At 30.2% G+C, this 13,621-nt stretch overlaps 2 protein-coding genes across 7 annotated transcripts in view; one reads left to right on the top strand and one right to left on the bottom strand.

Moving 5' to 3' along the window:
* Window positions 1-857: 857 nt before the first annotated feature.
* Window positions 858-8,310, top strand: LOC143080494 (fatty acid hydroxylase domain-containing protein 2-like). Its single transcript, XM_076256357.1, has 5 exons — window positions 858-950; window positions 3,063-3,184; window positions 5,608-5,810; window positions 6,263-6,538; window positions 7,445-8,310. The coding sequence occupies exons 1-5, from the start codon at window positions 920-922 to the stop codon at window positions 7,578-7,580; spliced, it is 768 nt and encodes a 255-aa protein (XP_076112472.1). The 5' UTR covers window positions 858-919; the 3' UTR covers window positions 7,581-8,310.
* A 2,382-nt stretch (window positions 8,311-10,692) lies between these two features.
* LOC143080491 (calbindin-32-like) overlaps window positions 10,693-13,621 on the bottom strand; it is a 66,583-nt gene continuing 63,654 nt past the window's right edge. For all 6 annotated transcript variants that reach the window (XM_076256351.1, XM_076256352.1, XM_076256354.1 and 3 more), the window contains one exon: window positions 10,693-12,053. In XM_076256351.1, the coding sequence (XP_076112466.1) occupies window positions 11,889-12,053 (165 nt within the window). In that variant the 3' untranslated portion in view covers window positions 10,693-11,888. The remainder of the gene's footprint in view (window positions 12,054-13,621) is intronic.

The following is a 13,621-nucleotide window of genomic DNA, read 5'->3' as shown; positions in this document are numbered from 1 at the left end:
TTAAAAGTCGAGACTTCCACATATAATCCATTACAAGTTATAGTATACGTAGAAAATATATAATATGTGCAATATAGTAAAAATTGGAGATATCAGATTTTAAAAATTGCATACAACGTAAAAACTATTCTGATTTACATAAATGTTTGATAATTTTCCATCATAGGTTCAATAGTTTACCTTAGTTATAGTTCGGTAGAAGCCTTATCAATACGTATTTTATGCATTATATAAACTTTAATAAAACATAGAAAAGAATACGATAGTTAGAGGGTAAACCTTGGGTCAGGTCAAATTTGAAACTGTGTCCCAAAGTGAGCTTGAATACAAATAATGGGGCACTTTTATAAATGCTAAGGGTACTATTGTGGTATATTGTCATTCGTATGAAGTCTACGAAGGTGATGATGAGGATTTGTACGGTACGTTATTATTATAGAAAGGATATTTGAGATTATTGTCTCATTTATAAATAAAGGCAACAGTAGTATACCGCTGTTTGAAATTCATAAATAAATTGAGAAAAAACAAATCTGGGTTACAAACTAAAACATATCAAATTTGAGAGGAGAATTACGATGTAAGATACTATTACGCCAAGTATAATAAAGAGCAGGTTGGTGCTTGTCAGCCTTCTGGAATATGCAATTGCATTAATGATTATAATGAAACAGAGGTCAAGGTTTGTGTCTGTTCGTGTAAAATGTGTAGTTTGGCAAAATATAAGTGTGTATTGCTGGTTTTGATGTTGCACCAGATTAAACATGTGATTATCCAGTTATTCATTTTGGTGTAAATCCATGTGAATCGTTCACTCGATTACTACCTTGTACACAGTGATTGTTTTCTTTCGTTAACTGATAAAGGTTATCATGTCGCATATTCAGTTCAGTTATTTAAATATATCACCTATCGTAAAATGGAGTCGGAAGCATTAATCAATATTGTAGGTTAGTAATTATTTATTTTTTAATCATATATAATTTACCTTTTATCGGATAAATCTCGAAGAGAAAAATGCGCAGTAAGGGAGTGAGTAAGCAACTATAAACATATCTATATAAATATATAATCATTGATAATATGTCATTACAATTATGAATTGTCGACAGATTAATCCCGTTTAATGTATGTTTATGATAGGACAGCTGATCTGATCCCATATATATATTATATATGTTTAACAGCATTTACAGTCAGCTGCTATTTGTTCTCCAAATTTGTAACCACGCAATTTTGACTAGTCCTGTTTGTAAATGGGCAACTTATCAACATAACGACTTGTTTTTCTGTTTAGATGCTTTTCAAGAAGTGTATACCAATTTTGTACATCTATCATTATTTGCAGATTAATAACATTTTTATTTGGGTCATTTACCGTCCCATTCTTATCCACCAGTTTGACTAAAAATCTCATATTTGATTTTTAACATATTAAAACGTATATCCAAAAAGTCTAAGGGGTTATATAGAGGTTCACATGAATACGGATTCATGATGTCGATTTATTCACTTGCAAGCGAATAATACATCCACAATGTTTTATAAACTATTATGAAATATTTGGGCTAGACTTATTGCTTATTACGATATATCATTTCAAAATTCCGCTTTTATTTATACTTGAAACAAAAGTTTTCGTATTATAAATGTTTCCCAAATTCATTGTTAATGCTCATTTTTTAAAGATATAAGCTGAATCAAAGAAAAGAAAGAATATAAGCTTTAAGATCTAAAGCGCGAGTTATGTTGTGTTTACTAATTACATGATCGGCTATAAAATCAGACCAAATTGTCGGTTTATTTATAAACTCAAAGAAATAAAGAAAGCAAGACAACTGGTCTCCTCTGAAGTTACACGGTCCAATGGCAAAACTTCAATTCCGTCGATTGACGAGGTTGCTTCAGCTCTACTTTATTATTTAGGAAATGTCGTATTATTGTACATGTTGGCCTTGATAGGTTAGCAATGAATTTAAGGGGAATATTTGGATTTCAGACAATGCAGATAATTAATCTGCAATACAAATTTATATATACATGTATTTGAATATACTTTACCAAACAGTCGAAGGGAATTCCTAATCATTTCTACATTATCAAAGCCATATCTTACCCAATAGCCATAACATTTATTGCTCACAAAAATTATAGGAACAGATTGAGAGCTCTACGGATTGGTGCAAACAAAATATAAAAAAAAACATGCAAGTGTTTGTCATTGCAAAGGTAAAATCAATAAGAAAAATCAAAATTAAAAAAAAAACAAAAGAAAACAGAAATATATAACTCGCAATTCAAATTGCAAATATAAGGCGCATTCATATGCCAAGCGTAACCAACAATGTAGCCTTATCATAGACAAAATGTTTATATGCAATGCAATCTAAAATGCAATTTTAAAATTGCCATGAGCAATACAACTACAGTAGCATAGCGGAAAATGCAAACCCTTCACGAGCTTTTCTGTGCATGTGTAAACGAAGTCTGTGTTGATATTGCTTTATATTACAGTGTTAACATCATAAACGGTTTTATTTTTAATATCAGTTATAATGCAACTAGTTTTCCCTGCAAAGTCCCACGTCATTTTTTAAATTTTCAAATTAGGTTGATATATATTAATCGATAATTTATTATATGATGGTGTTTTAGGGTGAGTCGTTAGACATTATTCAACCTGCTATTGTAAGTTACAACTGTTTTACATTTGTCATTTCGGTGTTTTTTATAGCTGATTATGTGGTATGAGCTTTGTTTGTAATTGAAGATCGTATGATGACCTCTAGCTGTTAATGTCTTTGTCATTCGGTCTTCGGTGGATAGTTGTCTCATTGGCAATCATACCACATCTTCATATCTTTATACTTTAATAGATGCGTTTAACTTTTATTGAGGTCATTTTAGGTTATGGAGCACTTTAACTGCTTTGGTTCTTACACATCGTTGGCTTTCAAATATCGGTTTTAAAAAATCCTGCTGAAGGTAAAACCAGAAAAGCGCTTCTGATATTAAAAGTTTTAGTTAAAACAAAATTGATATTGTATTTATATTGATTACAGGTATGAACTTAGTTTTTGGGACGTCTTTCCTATTAGTTGGAGGATTTTTCCTATACGCTGATTTATACCAAAAGCCAAAATGGATGATGAAATACAAAGTACAGGCAGGCACAAATACACCGGTATATAGAACACCATACTATAAATCATCACATAATCAAAACGCAAATACATATTATTCCAACGTAATATGAGTTACACTTAAAACATATATCTAATTTATAGCTGTAGGTTGCATTTCTGTAATTATAGACAATGCAATTTACCATAGAAACTCCTTTTGCGGCTAAAACTGTGCCACTTTTACTATGAAGTTTCGTGAAAAATTATATCTCACAATGCAAAGTTGAAATGCACTACTATTTTATTCAAAGGTCAAAATATAGGACTGTGCGGCACATTTTCAACATTAATATTCCCTAAACTTCTAAGAGTTGTAACTAAAATTATATACTACAAATACCGGCACTTTTAGACCTCCTTAGAAAAAAATTATAGGCGCTACCATGTTTTTCTATACTGGTAACATTCGAAAGTATTGCTATGAGATGAAACACAGAGATCATATCTGGAAACCAGTACGTTAAAAAATTAACATATCTATGAATATTATATATCTCCCCAAAAGAGGCGCGGTTTGAAAATAAACTTTATCAAAGTGCAACCTGTAGCTTTTAATATACGCGGAATAGAGTGTCATTTTAATAGAGATAAAAAATATAATAATTTCTGCATTCAGAGTAATATCGTTATTGCTTTCATGCTTCTACATCCCTTCTCATATCACATGATGGTCATCGGTAGCAAACAAATAACGTTACGATAAATCAAATATATATGATTGTTTTGTATTGTTTTCAGTACGCTTTTCTGTATTTTCTTTTATCAGGCATGCACACGCGACAATTAAAAGGCGAGGATGTATTATTTCCTTATCCCTTGAGGAGCCATATTCGTCGTTTTAAAAAAAAATGTCGAATTAAAATTGCAAAATTGATTTAAAGTTACTTATTCAAACATTCCTCATCACTAGCAAATCAAAGTAAACAAAACTTACAGAACAACATATAAAAAGATGCAATCTTGATTATATCATACAAGAATATTTTGAAACATTTTTTTAGAGGGGGTGCAATATTTTGTCTCTCCTGTTAACATGTTCAGAAAAATTTTGGGTTATTTAGAAAAGGTTTCGATAAAATTTGAAGTTAGTTTTTCGTAGCCAATAAAAGGGTTTCAAGAGAAAAAAACGTCTATATACATACATTCTGTGAAGTAATAGATTGTTTGTCAATGCAAGTCTAAGACAGCAATATATTATGTTCCGCATTTTATCTTTCTTTCAAATAAACCCAACATGAAGTAAATCCTTTGCATGTTGGTTTACTTTTGAACTTATTTTGTTGGTAACAGGAACGTTAATGATATATCACTATGTAAAGGTCTTTCCTGTTATCTTTTTTGTCTATCCTTTTACCGTTAGAAGTATTGCACCTGTAAATGCTAAATTGCAAAGATTAACACTTTATAACCTTGAGATGAGTTCAAACAACGAAATACTGCATTAAGTGTGCAACTATATGTTATTATAAACTTTTTAAAGAAGTTTCTGTCTACTATTGTCCATCCTGTTACTGTAACCATAGCAGCCATTGTAACAGGATAGACAAAGTTCTTCATTTTTGAATGCTTTTATGTGATAATGTTTTTCTGTTGTGATTTTGGTTTACAAAACGTTATTGCACTTTTTACAAGTATTACATTGGTGTTATATATCAATATGTTGGTAACAGTATAGATATGACAAAAAAGTACCCCCAATTATTTTTCACTAAATGTCTTGACATTTCTTTTATCTTCACTGTTATGCATGAAAAGTGCTGTTTTCAATGTTTAGTTTTCTTTGCACTTTTGAAATCATTACTGTCTAGTTCAAAATTTACAGGGAGAGCAATTTAACGGCTGATTTAAGTAGCGCTATTTCTTGTACGCTGATTGAATTTAGTTTGTTGACAAAAAGATACATATAATAATACAGAAGCTACGATTTTTCGTTAGAGTTATTATTAACGTTCTAAGAAAGTCTCTTATGCCGATATCACGGCTATCAGAAAATAACAAAAAAAATCATTTGAAATGGGTTACTGTGACATTGCATGCACACGAATTGCGCAAAAATCGTACTTAAATATGTTTGAAATTTATCAAAATAGATCTAAATCGTGTTTACTATTAATGTCCCGACTCGTAAATCCTACAAACTTTCATTTAAATCCTACAGCTGCAATTTCCATGAGAAATAAAAAAAATTAGCATGAGGTGTACTGAAAATTCGACATACATGTATTTTTTAAAATAACACATATAACAAAAAAAGGCCTTTCAATATAACGAAACAGCGACTTCAAATAACGCTCACATGTAACAACATCAAATTTTAAATTTCTTTATTCATTTTCAGTGAATGTTGGACCATATCTCAATACTTCGCGCACCTAATAGTTCTGATGTCTATTATAGCCTGTTTTTACCTCTTGAATTCCAGGTCAGCAAAGAAAAGTTAAAGAAACTTATTAACGTTTTGAACGTTAATTACATAGTCATCGGTTTACCATTCAGCATTGTGCATTATTATTTGCAACGTTGGAGAGGATGTGACGTCACGTTGACATTGCCATCTTTAACAATGCTGATTACACATATTGCCTTATGTATACTGATTGAAGAAGTAGGATTCTACTATACACAGGTTGTTTTTGGGGCTTTGTTTTTTATATCGGCCCTAACATTTTTCGTACTATTACCCATTACAACGTTAGTTGCTTAACAAGTGAACGTTTATTTTTCATAAAGATAAAACAAATTACATTGATTTGAATAAATGAATATAATTATATGATATGCATAATATAATTAGCATCATTGAGGAAAATGCCTTAGAATATAAAAAAAAAAAGTTTATATAAAAAAAACAAGAAAAACACACATACATACAGAACAAATAAGACAAAAATAACAATCGATTTCTATATATTGTTGTATTGAAAAATATGCGTAAAAAACTCTTGTCCGTTGCCAGGCTTATGATGAACATTTCGTATACAAAAGACACATCCTTGACTCTTCTATTCTTGTCAATGATGTTTGGCGGAAACCACTAAACATTTATGTAATCAGTAAATATTTCTCTTTTACCATTTCAGGTTACTACACACGCCTTTATTGTACAAAAAGATACACAAACTTCATCATGAGTGGACATCACCTATCGGTATCGAGGCAGTGTACGCACATCCATTTGAGTACATATTCTCCAACCTATTACCAGTGGCGGCCGGGCCATTCCTCTGTGGTAGTAACCTGATAACTACATGGACATGGTACATCCTAGCCACTGCTGTTACTATAATACATCATAGTGGTTATCATCTACCATTTTTACCTTCTCCAGAGTTTCATGACTTCCATCATCTTAAGTAAGTTATACTCACACCCGTTTGATAAAATGTAGGTATATGCACTTGTACACTTTTAAACTCTTGCACATTTGTTGCAGTAACATAGGTAGCGTTTGGTTTTAATTCTAGTTAATTTTTTGCTGTTTTAACGATCAACCATTAAAGTGTTTTAAGACCCTTATAGTTAGAACAAATGAAACAATTTCTATTATGATTTTAGAAAAATATATATTGATAATATAAAAATAAGAAGATAAGTAAGATTGCCAATGAGACAACTACGTATACACGTTAAATATAAAGTGAAGATATAGATACTGGGCACTATGCTAGTTATATGATTGAGCAAAACTCAACCGTTCGATAAATCTCAGTTTTACATAAAGTTAAATATTGTTAAAAATTACGACAGACAAATAATACAACAAATATATAACTTACATTGAACGAAAAACAAGTACGACAGACAGCCACCAACGACAACCACTGGGTTACAGGACTTAATTAATGGACTGGCACATACTAAACGTGCACACATAATTAACAAAAAGCATGAAAGTAAATAAGGAATATAAAGAAGTAAACTTAAATATGTATACATTTGTACCATGTTGCCTTAATAGTTATATTCTGTGATTGTTCTGCATGTTCTGCATGTGCATTTGTTTTGCACTCTAACAAAGTGATGGATTCAGAAAATTTTATATAACCTAATGTCAAAATTCTTTAAACATATCAATTTCAACTGAAACATTGTCGTCTTGATGAAGTCGCTACAAACAGCACTCTTTTTCAAATTATGAATAAAATATCTTATTCGCCTTTATTTGATATGTGTGCACTGTATTTTAGAATTTGAACAATAATTAGATGAACTCGCTGTATATGTACCATATCATATGGTAGCTATTGCATATTTTTCAGATTTATCGGAAACTACGGTGTCATAGGACTATGTGACTGGATACACAGTACAGACCGAATGTTTAGGAAAAGTAAGCAGTCAAAACGGCATAAAGTTATCTACTCCTCAAACGAAATGACACGCATGAACGGTTAAAGTATTCATTTGCATGTACTAAAATACAATTGAAAATAGGTTCAATTTTATAATCCAATTGCCAGTGTGTCCAATGATAGTTTCAAAACTTACAGTTTGCATTTCATTCAACAGATAAAATGTATCCCACAATATCTTTCCCACTATTAATGATACTGTCTACACTTAGTAATTCCACTGATGAATGTTTATAGTCCACATCATACATTCGCATTAAAACATTAAAATATTTTCTTAAGAGTCTCTGTATATACTGAATAAATCAGAGAGTTCTAAAATTCGAATATGTTTTGTATCGGGATTAATCTTGAAATTGCCAATGTGATGTTAAAAAGATACTTCTTAAACATTCTTTGACTATTTTTATATTTCAGATTTGTAAACAATGTCAGTAGAGTATGAAAACTGTATTCGCCATTTTACATTTACATAAAAATGGGCGAGCTTGACATCAAATTGGTTATCAATTCCGTCATTTGATAATCAATATTTTTTTTAATACTTATGTCATTTGACATAAACGTGAACGAACTCTCCAAGATGCCTGATTGAAAAATGTAAATGTGGGATGAAATATTGTTCTGGATGAGGTTTATAACCTATTTGTCCTTACACTATAAGTAAAATATCCATTTTGTCCATTTCACAATCGTATGAAATAATAGTGACATAACATTATCTAAGCAATAAAGTGATAGAAACAAAATATAGTTTTAAATCACTATTATAACATTATATTGTGTTAATTTCTATAAGTTGTTTTCGTATACCATATAGCTAACAAGTGTTCGACTCTGATGTGTTTACAAAATCAATATTTACACATAACTGAAACTCTCACATGTGTTATTTTGAAAATAACAAGTAATTGTTTCAAGTTAACTCAGAAAATTCCCTGATGAAATCTGCTCACATGTTCTTACTAAAACGAAATTGTACAATCCCCCTTTAAAGAGGGACGAAAGATACCAGAGGGACAGTCAAACTGACAACGCCTGGCTAAAAATTAAAGAAGACAAACAGACAAACAATAGAACACATGACACAACATAGAAAACTAAAAAATAAGCAACACGAACCCCACCAAAAACTAGGAAGGGTAAGAAGACGTGTTCATACGACATCACTGAACTACCAACCAAGTCTTGTCACTGAAGGACGCCAAAGCGTGTCATTTACATATTCGACAAATCGATGGACACCTTTTTGTTGTTTTTTTTGGGGGTGAAGGGCTGTCACATTTTGACGAGATATGATTTTGTGAACAAGTTTTGGGGGAATAGACATACTTAGGGGGAATGACCTGTTTAGGACAATTACATATTTGTTATTCTTAAATAGGTGTTTGTCTTCCTGACTTGTATTTTCTATGTTAATCTATCTACTGTGTCAACATTTTTCGTTGATTTGTTATACTCATATATTTCGTTTATAGTTAGTAGTTTTTTTAGTTTTTAATTGTTTAACTGCGCCTGTATAATGTATTCTATTATTCGTTGGAGATTAAAGTTATAGCCAATTTACCAAGCTCTACGTTTCTTACAATATCAAATACAGAGACGTGATATGATTGCCAATAAAATATGTACATTAACAGCTATCCACCAGAGCCAATAAGGCGTATCTAAGTGAATATAGGTAAAAAAAAACCTCTTTAAAAATTAGCTAAAACATACAATAAAAGCGAATGAATGACAAGACAGACGCTTCCAAATAGAGGCAAAAGATACCTTAGGGACATTCAAGATCATAAGTAGAAAATAAACTCACTACCCCATGGTTAAAACGGAAAAGGATCAACAGACAAGCAGGCAAACAACAGTACACACAACACATGAGCCCCCACCAAACACTGGGCGTGATCGCAGGTGCTGTGGAAGGATCACCATATTCAGATCCACATGTGGCACCCGTTTTGGTGCTCGTTTAAGTAAAATCATTAAAATTTCATGAGAAAAATAAACAAATATTTGTGTCAATCCTATATCATTATTATTTGAAAACGTTTATAAAATTTGCAAATTATTCAACCGCACAAAAGCATTTTGCTAAGTTGCACTTATCGTTACATTACATTAGAAGTATACATAGGGATAATATAAGAAATATTCCTCATCGAGCTTATTTCTATAAAATTTTGAATTTTTGAAATGCTAAAGCTTTTCTACCTCCTAACTTGATACAGGCATTTTTTTGTGTAAACGAGGTCGATTGCACATCTTACTTTAGTCATATCTACATCAAGACGTGGGTTTTCTATTTGTTTTGTCGGGATCCTTTAAAATTTTCTATGCGGTACGAATTTTCTTGTTGTTGAATTCCATACGTTTCACTTATAATTGCTTACATCTCCATCATTTGATCTCTAGCGGATAGTTACCTGGTAGGCAATCATACGAAATCTCCGTTTTAAAATGTAAAATCGATATATTAGATTGTTAGTTATTAAACATCGTGAGTTATCATCAGCTGAACCTATTCGAATTTCAACGATCAATGTTTTGCCACGTGATGCAGCTCTGTAGCCCACGACATTGATTTTGCTTTTTACTACTTGTTTGTTTATTTGTTTGATTTGTTTGGGTATTTTTTCAAAGGTTTCTTTTCGGTTAAGCTTACTATAAACCAATCTAAGTCTTAATATGAATAAATATCTATACTTCACGAAGTCAAAATTATTTAGAAAATACATTATTGTATAAGCAGATATCCACAATTATATTAAAAGTTTATGTAAAGTGTATTTTATTTGAATACGATTTTATCTTCCGAACAGTGTTTATAAAAAGTTGCATTAAAAGTCCAATCCCATAATGGACGTATATCTCCTGAAGATTCGTAAATTATCAATATTACATTAAATGTATGTGTACAAAAATGTATGTGTCATTCATCGAGACTCCTAATTAATAGGAATTTCTTTTCATTTTCTATAAACATGTTTTAAATATCTCATCATTTTGGGGGTAATGCATCTGTTTGATTTGTTTTCGTCTGTCTGAATTTGTTTTGATTGTATGCTGTTTTTGTCATTGCAATTATTTTGTATGTTAAACAATGTTCAATCTGATTACCAAGTTATCCCGCAATGCTTTTTTGTAATTAAACAATATTTTGATAGCTTGCAAAAAGATTTATTTTCATGAGCATCATTTAAAATCTGACAACATATTTCGACAAAAAACTTACAATCTGCACCGTTTTTCATTCGTTGAATTAAAGTGCATTATTTTTTTTTTAGGTTTACGTACATTACAAGCAAGCACAATTCAAAATCAAAATTTCAAGTCTAACAACATAGTACAACACGTTCTGTATTCATATTATAAAAATGTAGTTTTATTTATCAATTTGTAAATGTAGAGTTATCTCTCTTGAATCGCTGTTGATGCATAAACAGCAAAATATGCTCTTCTTTCATTACGTATAAAGTTAAAATATAAATTTAGCATAGAACATGTATTAATTTACTAATAATTTTTTCAATTAAAAATGCAATTTGATATAATAACAACAAAAATAAAATTAGCTTTTCAATTAATGTAGTGCACTTTTCACAAACCAGATGGATGTTTGAAATTTCTCGCTTATATACCGACATCTATAGATACGAAAAATATGTAGCTTTGAACAAAACACCAATTAATAATATGTAAAAACCAAACTAATAAATCTGTAGATACCAATTTTGATTATAAGTTATCAATCAATATCCTATAAATCTAAAAAAAAAATCCAAAAAAATCAAGGTAATGTTGTTTTCTTATACGCAGTGTCAAGTTCCCATCATTCAAAACGTGTGATGAAGAAATGCATCCAATGATTCCATAAGTAAGGACCAGCCTCTCTGTTCTTATAATGTTAATATGAATATTGTTATAAACATAAAAAGATACACGAATATAGTATGCACTATGCAGATGATTAAAAATGTATCGTCTCAATCAATCTTTAAAGCAATTCTGAAATGCATGCCTCAATACCTGCCTTTTTTCTTTTAAGTTAGATTAAACACATCAATGTTCATTTAAAAAAATCAATATGAAGAATCTAATAAAAGTTCAATTAAATTGTATTTTTTAATCTGTTCAGATTGATATATACATGTAACCATAAAAAATGATATTTCATTCTATAACTATACTGCATTTTAAGTATAGTATTTCTTTTAAGTTCTTCTTTTGATCAAAATAATTTTCAAATCGTAACATTCATCTTGACAGCCTGAACAAATTTGACAATAATAAAAATATTTTTAAACATAAAAGAAAGAACAATAAGCAAACATATTCAACACAAATAATATCTTTATCCCGACTCTTCATTTAGATCCGTTTCGTCAGAGGTTGGGTTCCGGTTATATGACATAAGAACCATTGCCAATTCTTTTTTGTTGATCTTGCCATCGTGATTCAAATCACATTTTTCTAGCAGTATCTCTTTGCATTCAAGTAGGTCCTCTTCGTCATAATCCTGACAAATATAGAATGACAGGTTAGTTTAATTTCATTGTTATTAATTGATAGATATCATACAAATGTGTAACCATATATCTTATACCTTTTTTAGAACTGCATCACTACAAATGTACCGAGCACGTCTTTTCCTCAGAGTAAAATGCTTAAAGAAAACAACTATTCTTTAATATGCAATACGACAATAAATATTTAAGAAACACTAACATTGTTTTGTTATTTTAAATTTCGTTTTGTATGAACCACTTTATATATAGTCATGACAAAATGGTTTGCATTTGACAAATATGGAGATATTCTTGATTAGAAATGACTAATATACATGTACTCATCGATATTGTAATATAAAATTTCTTCATTTGCACATGAGTATTTGAAAACGTGTGCATGTGTATTCAATGCTCACTGTTTTGATACCGGATATTTTGAACTCAAGACCACAAAAATAAGGTAACATAAGTACAAACATTTAGTTATGATTTTGAATATACTCGGAACTAAGTACTGTAATACAATTAGGTTAACATCAGTTTGGAACAATTATTTACATCAAAACATTGCTAAACTGAGTTATATATGTTTTGATATTTTCAATCAAAATTAGTTTGTTTACTCTCTACATTCCATTTTAATTTTAATTGGCATTCGTCACTTTTCAAACATTCCCCGGTGAAGATTTATATTTTCTAAATATCTATCAGCATTATTATATATGTCCAATTATTAATTCTTTTTGTTAATAAGACAAATTCCACCTTCATATCTCTACTTTTGGTCTATAATTAATTAAAGGGCTACTCTACAATAAGACGTATGCTCATGTGCAAGCATCGATTGCACTAGAAACATAATCATACATATTTATTTCCCTTGTTTCGCATACAAATTATCAGGTTGCATTTTAAGCTAAAACTAGTGTAGTGAAAATTGAAACATAAATCAAGAAATCCAAAGTTCCCAATCCTTCCTTCTTTAGTCATAATAATCAAGTTGGTGTATAAACAGGTTGCATCAAGTCAACTAAATTAGGCAGGTCGTAGCCGAGGGAAGAAAAAAAACTGTCACCATTAATCTAATTACAAATAAATTAATACCATACCTTTGGGTTCTGTATCAAATAATCATTTGAAATTATGAAAACATGAACACTTGTGTACCCGTTATATATACTAGTATAACAACTCTAAATTTAACTACAGATTACTTTCAATAATTATTAGTTATAATACTAATTTTCGCATTTTATTACTAAGAAATGATATTTAGTCGTAAAATGGACTGTCTGATAAATTATTCCGCAATATGAATATGCTCATTAGAAACATAGTCTGACTATATATTTCATGTTTGATAACGGGTGTTGTAATACTACTGTTTTATTAATAGTTACCAGTGACCTCATTTAAAAATAGAAAATACTTTATTTTAATGAAAGATGAGTCACAAAATATTTTGATTAGCAACTTATATATGGTAATTCTCTATAAAGTCTGTACACCACCTACCGTTATTTCAGCATTTGAAATAAGCAGAAAAAAACAAGGGAACAATAAATATTCAGAAGTC

The sequence above is a fragment of the Mytilus galloprovincialis genome, chromosome 6 (assembly GCF_965363235.1).
Source record: "Mytilus galloprovincialis chromosome 6, xbMytGall1.hap1.1, whole genome shotgun sequence".
Taxonomy (NCBI): Eukaryota; Metazoa; Mollusca; class Bivalvia; order Mytilida; family Mytilidae; genus Mytilus; species Mytilus galloprovincialis.
The sequence above is the reverse complement of the archived record's forward strand: the minus strand, read 5'-3'. Positions and strand labels throughout refer to the sequence as shown.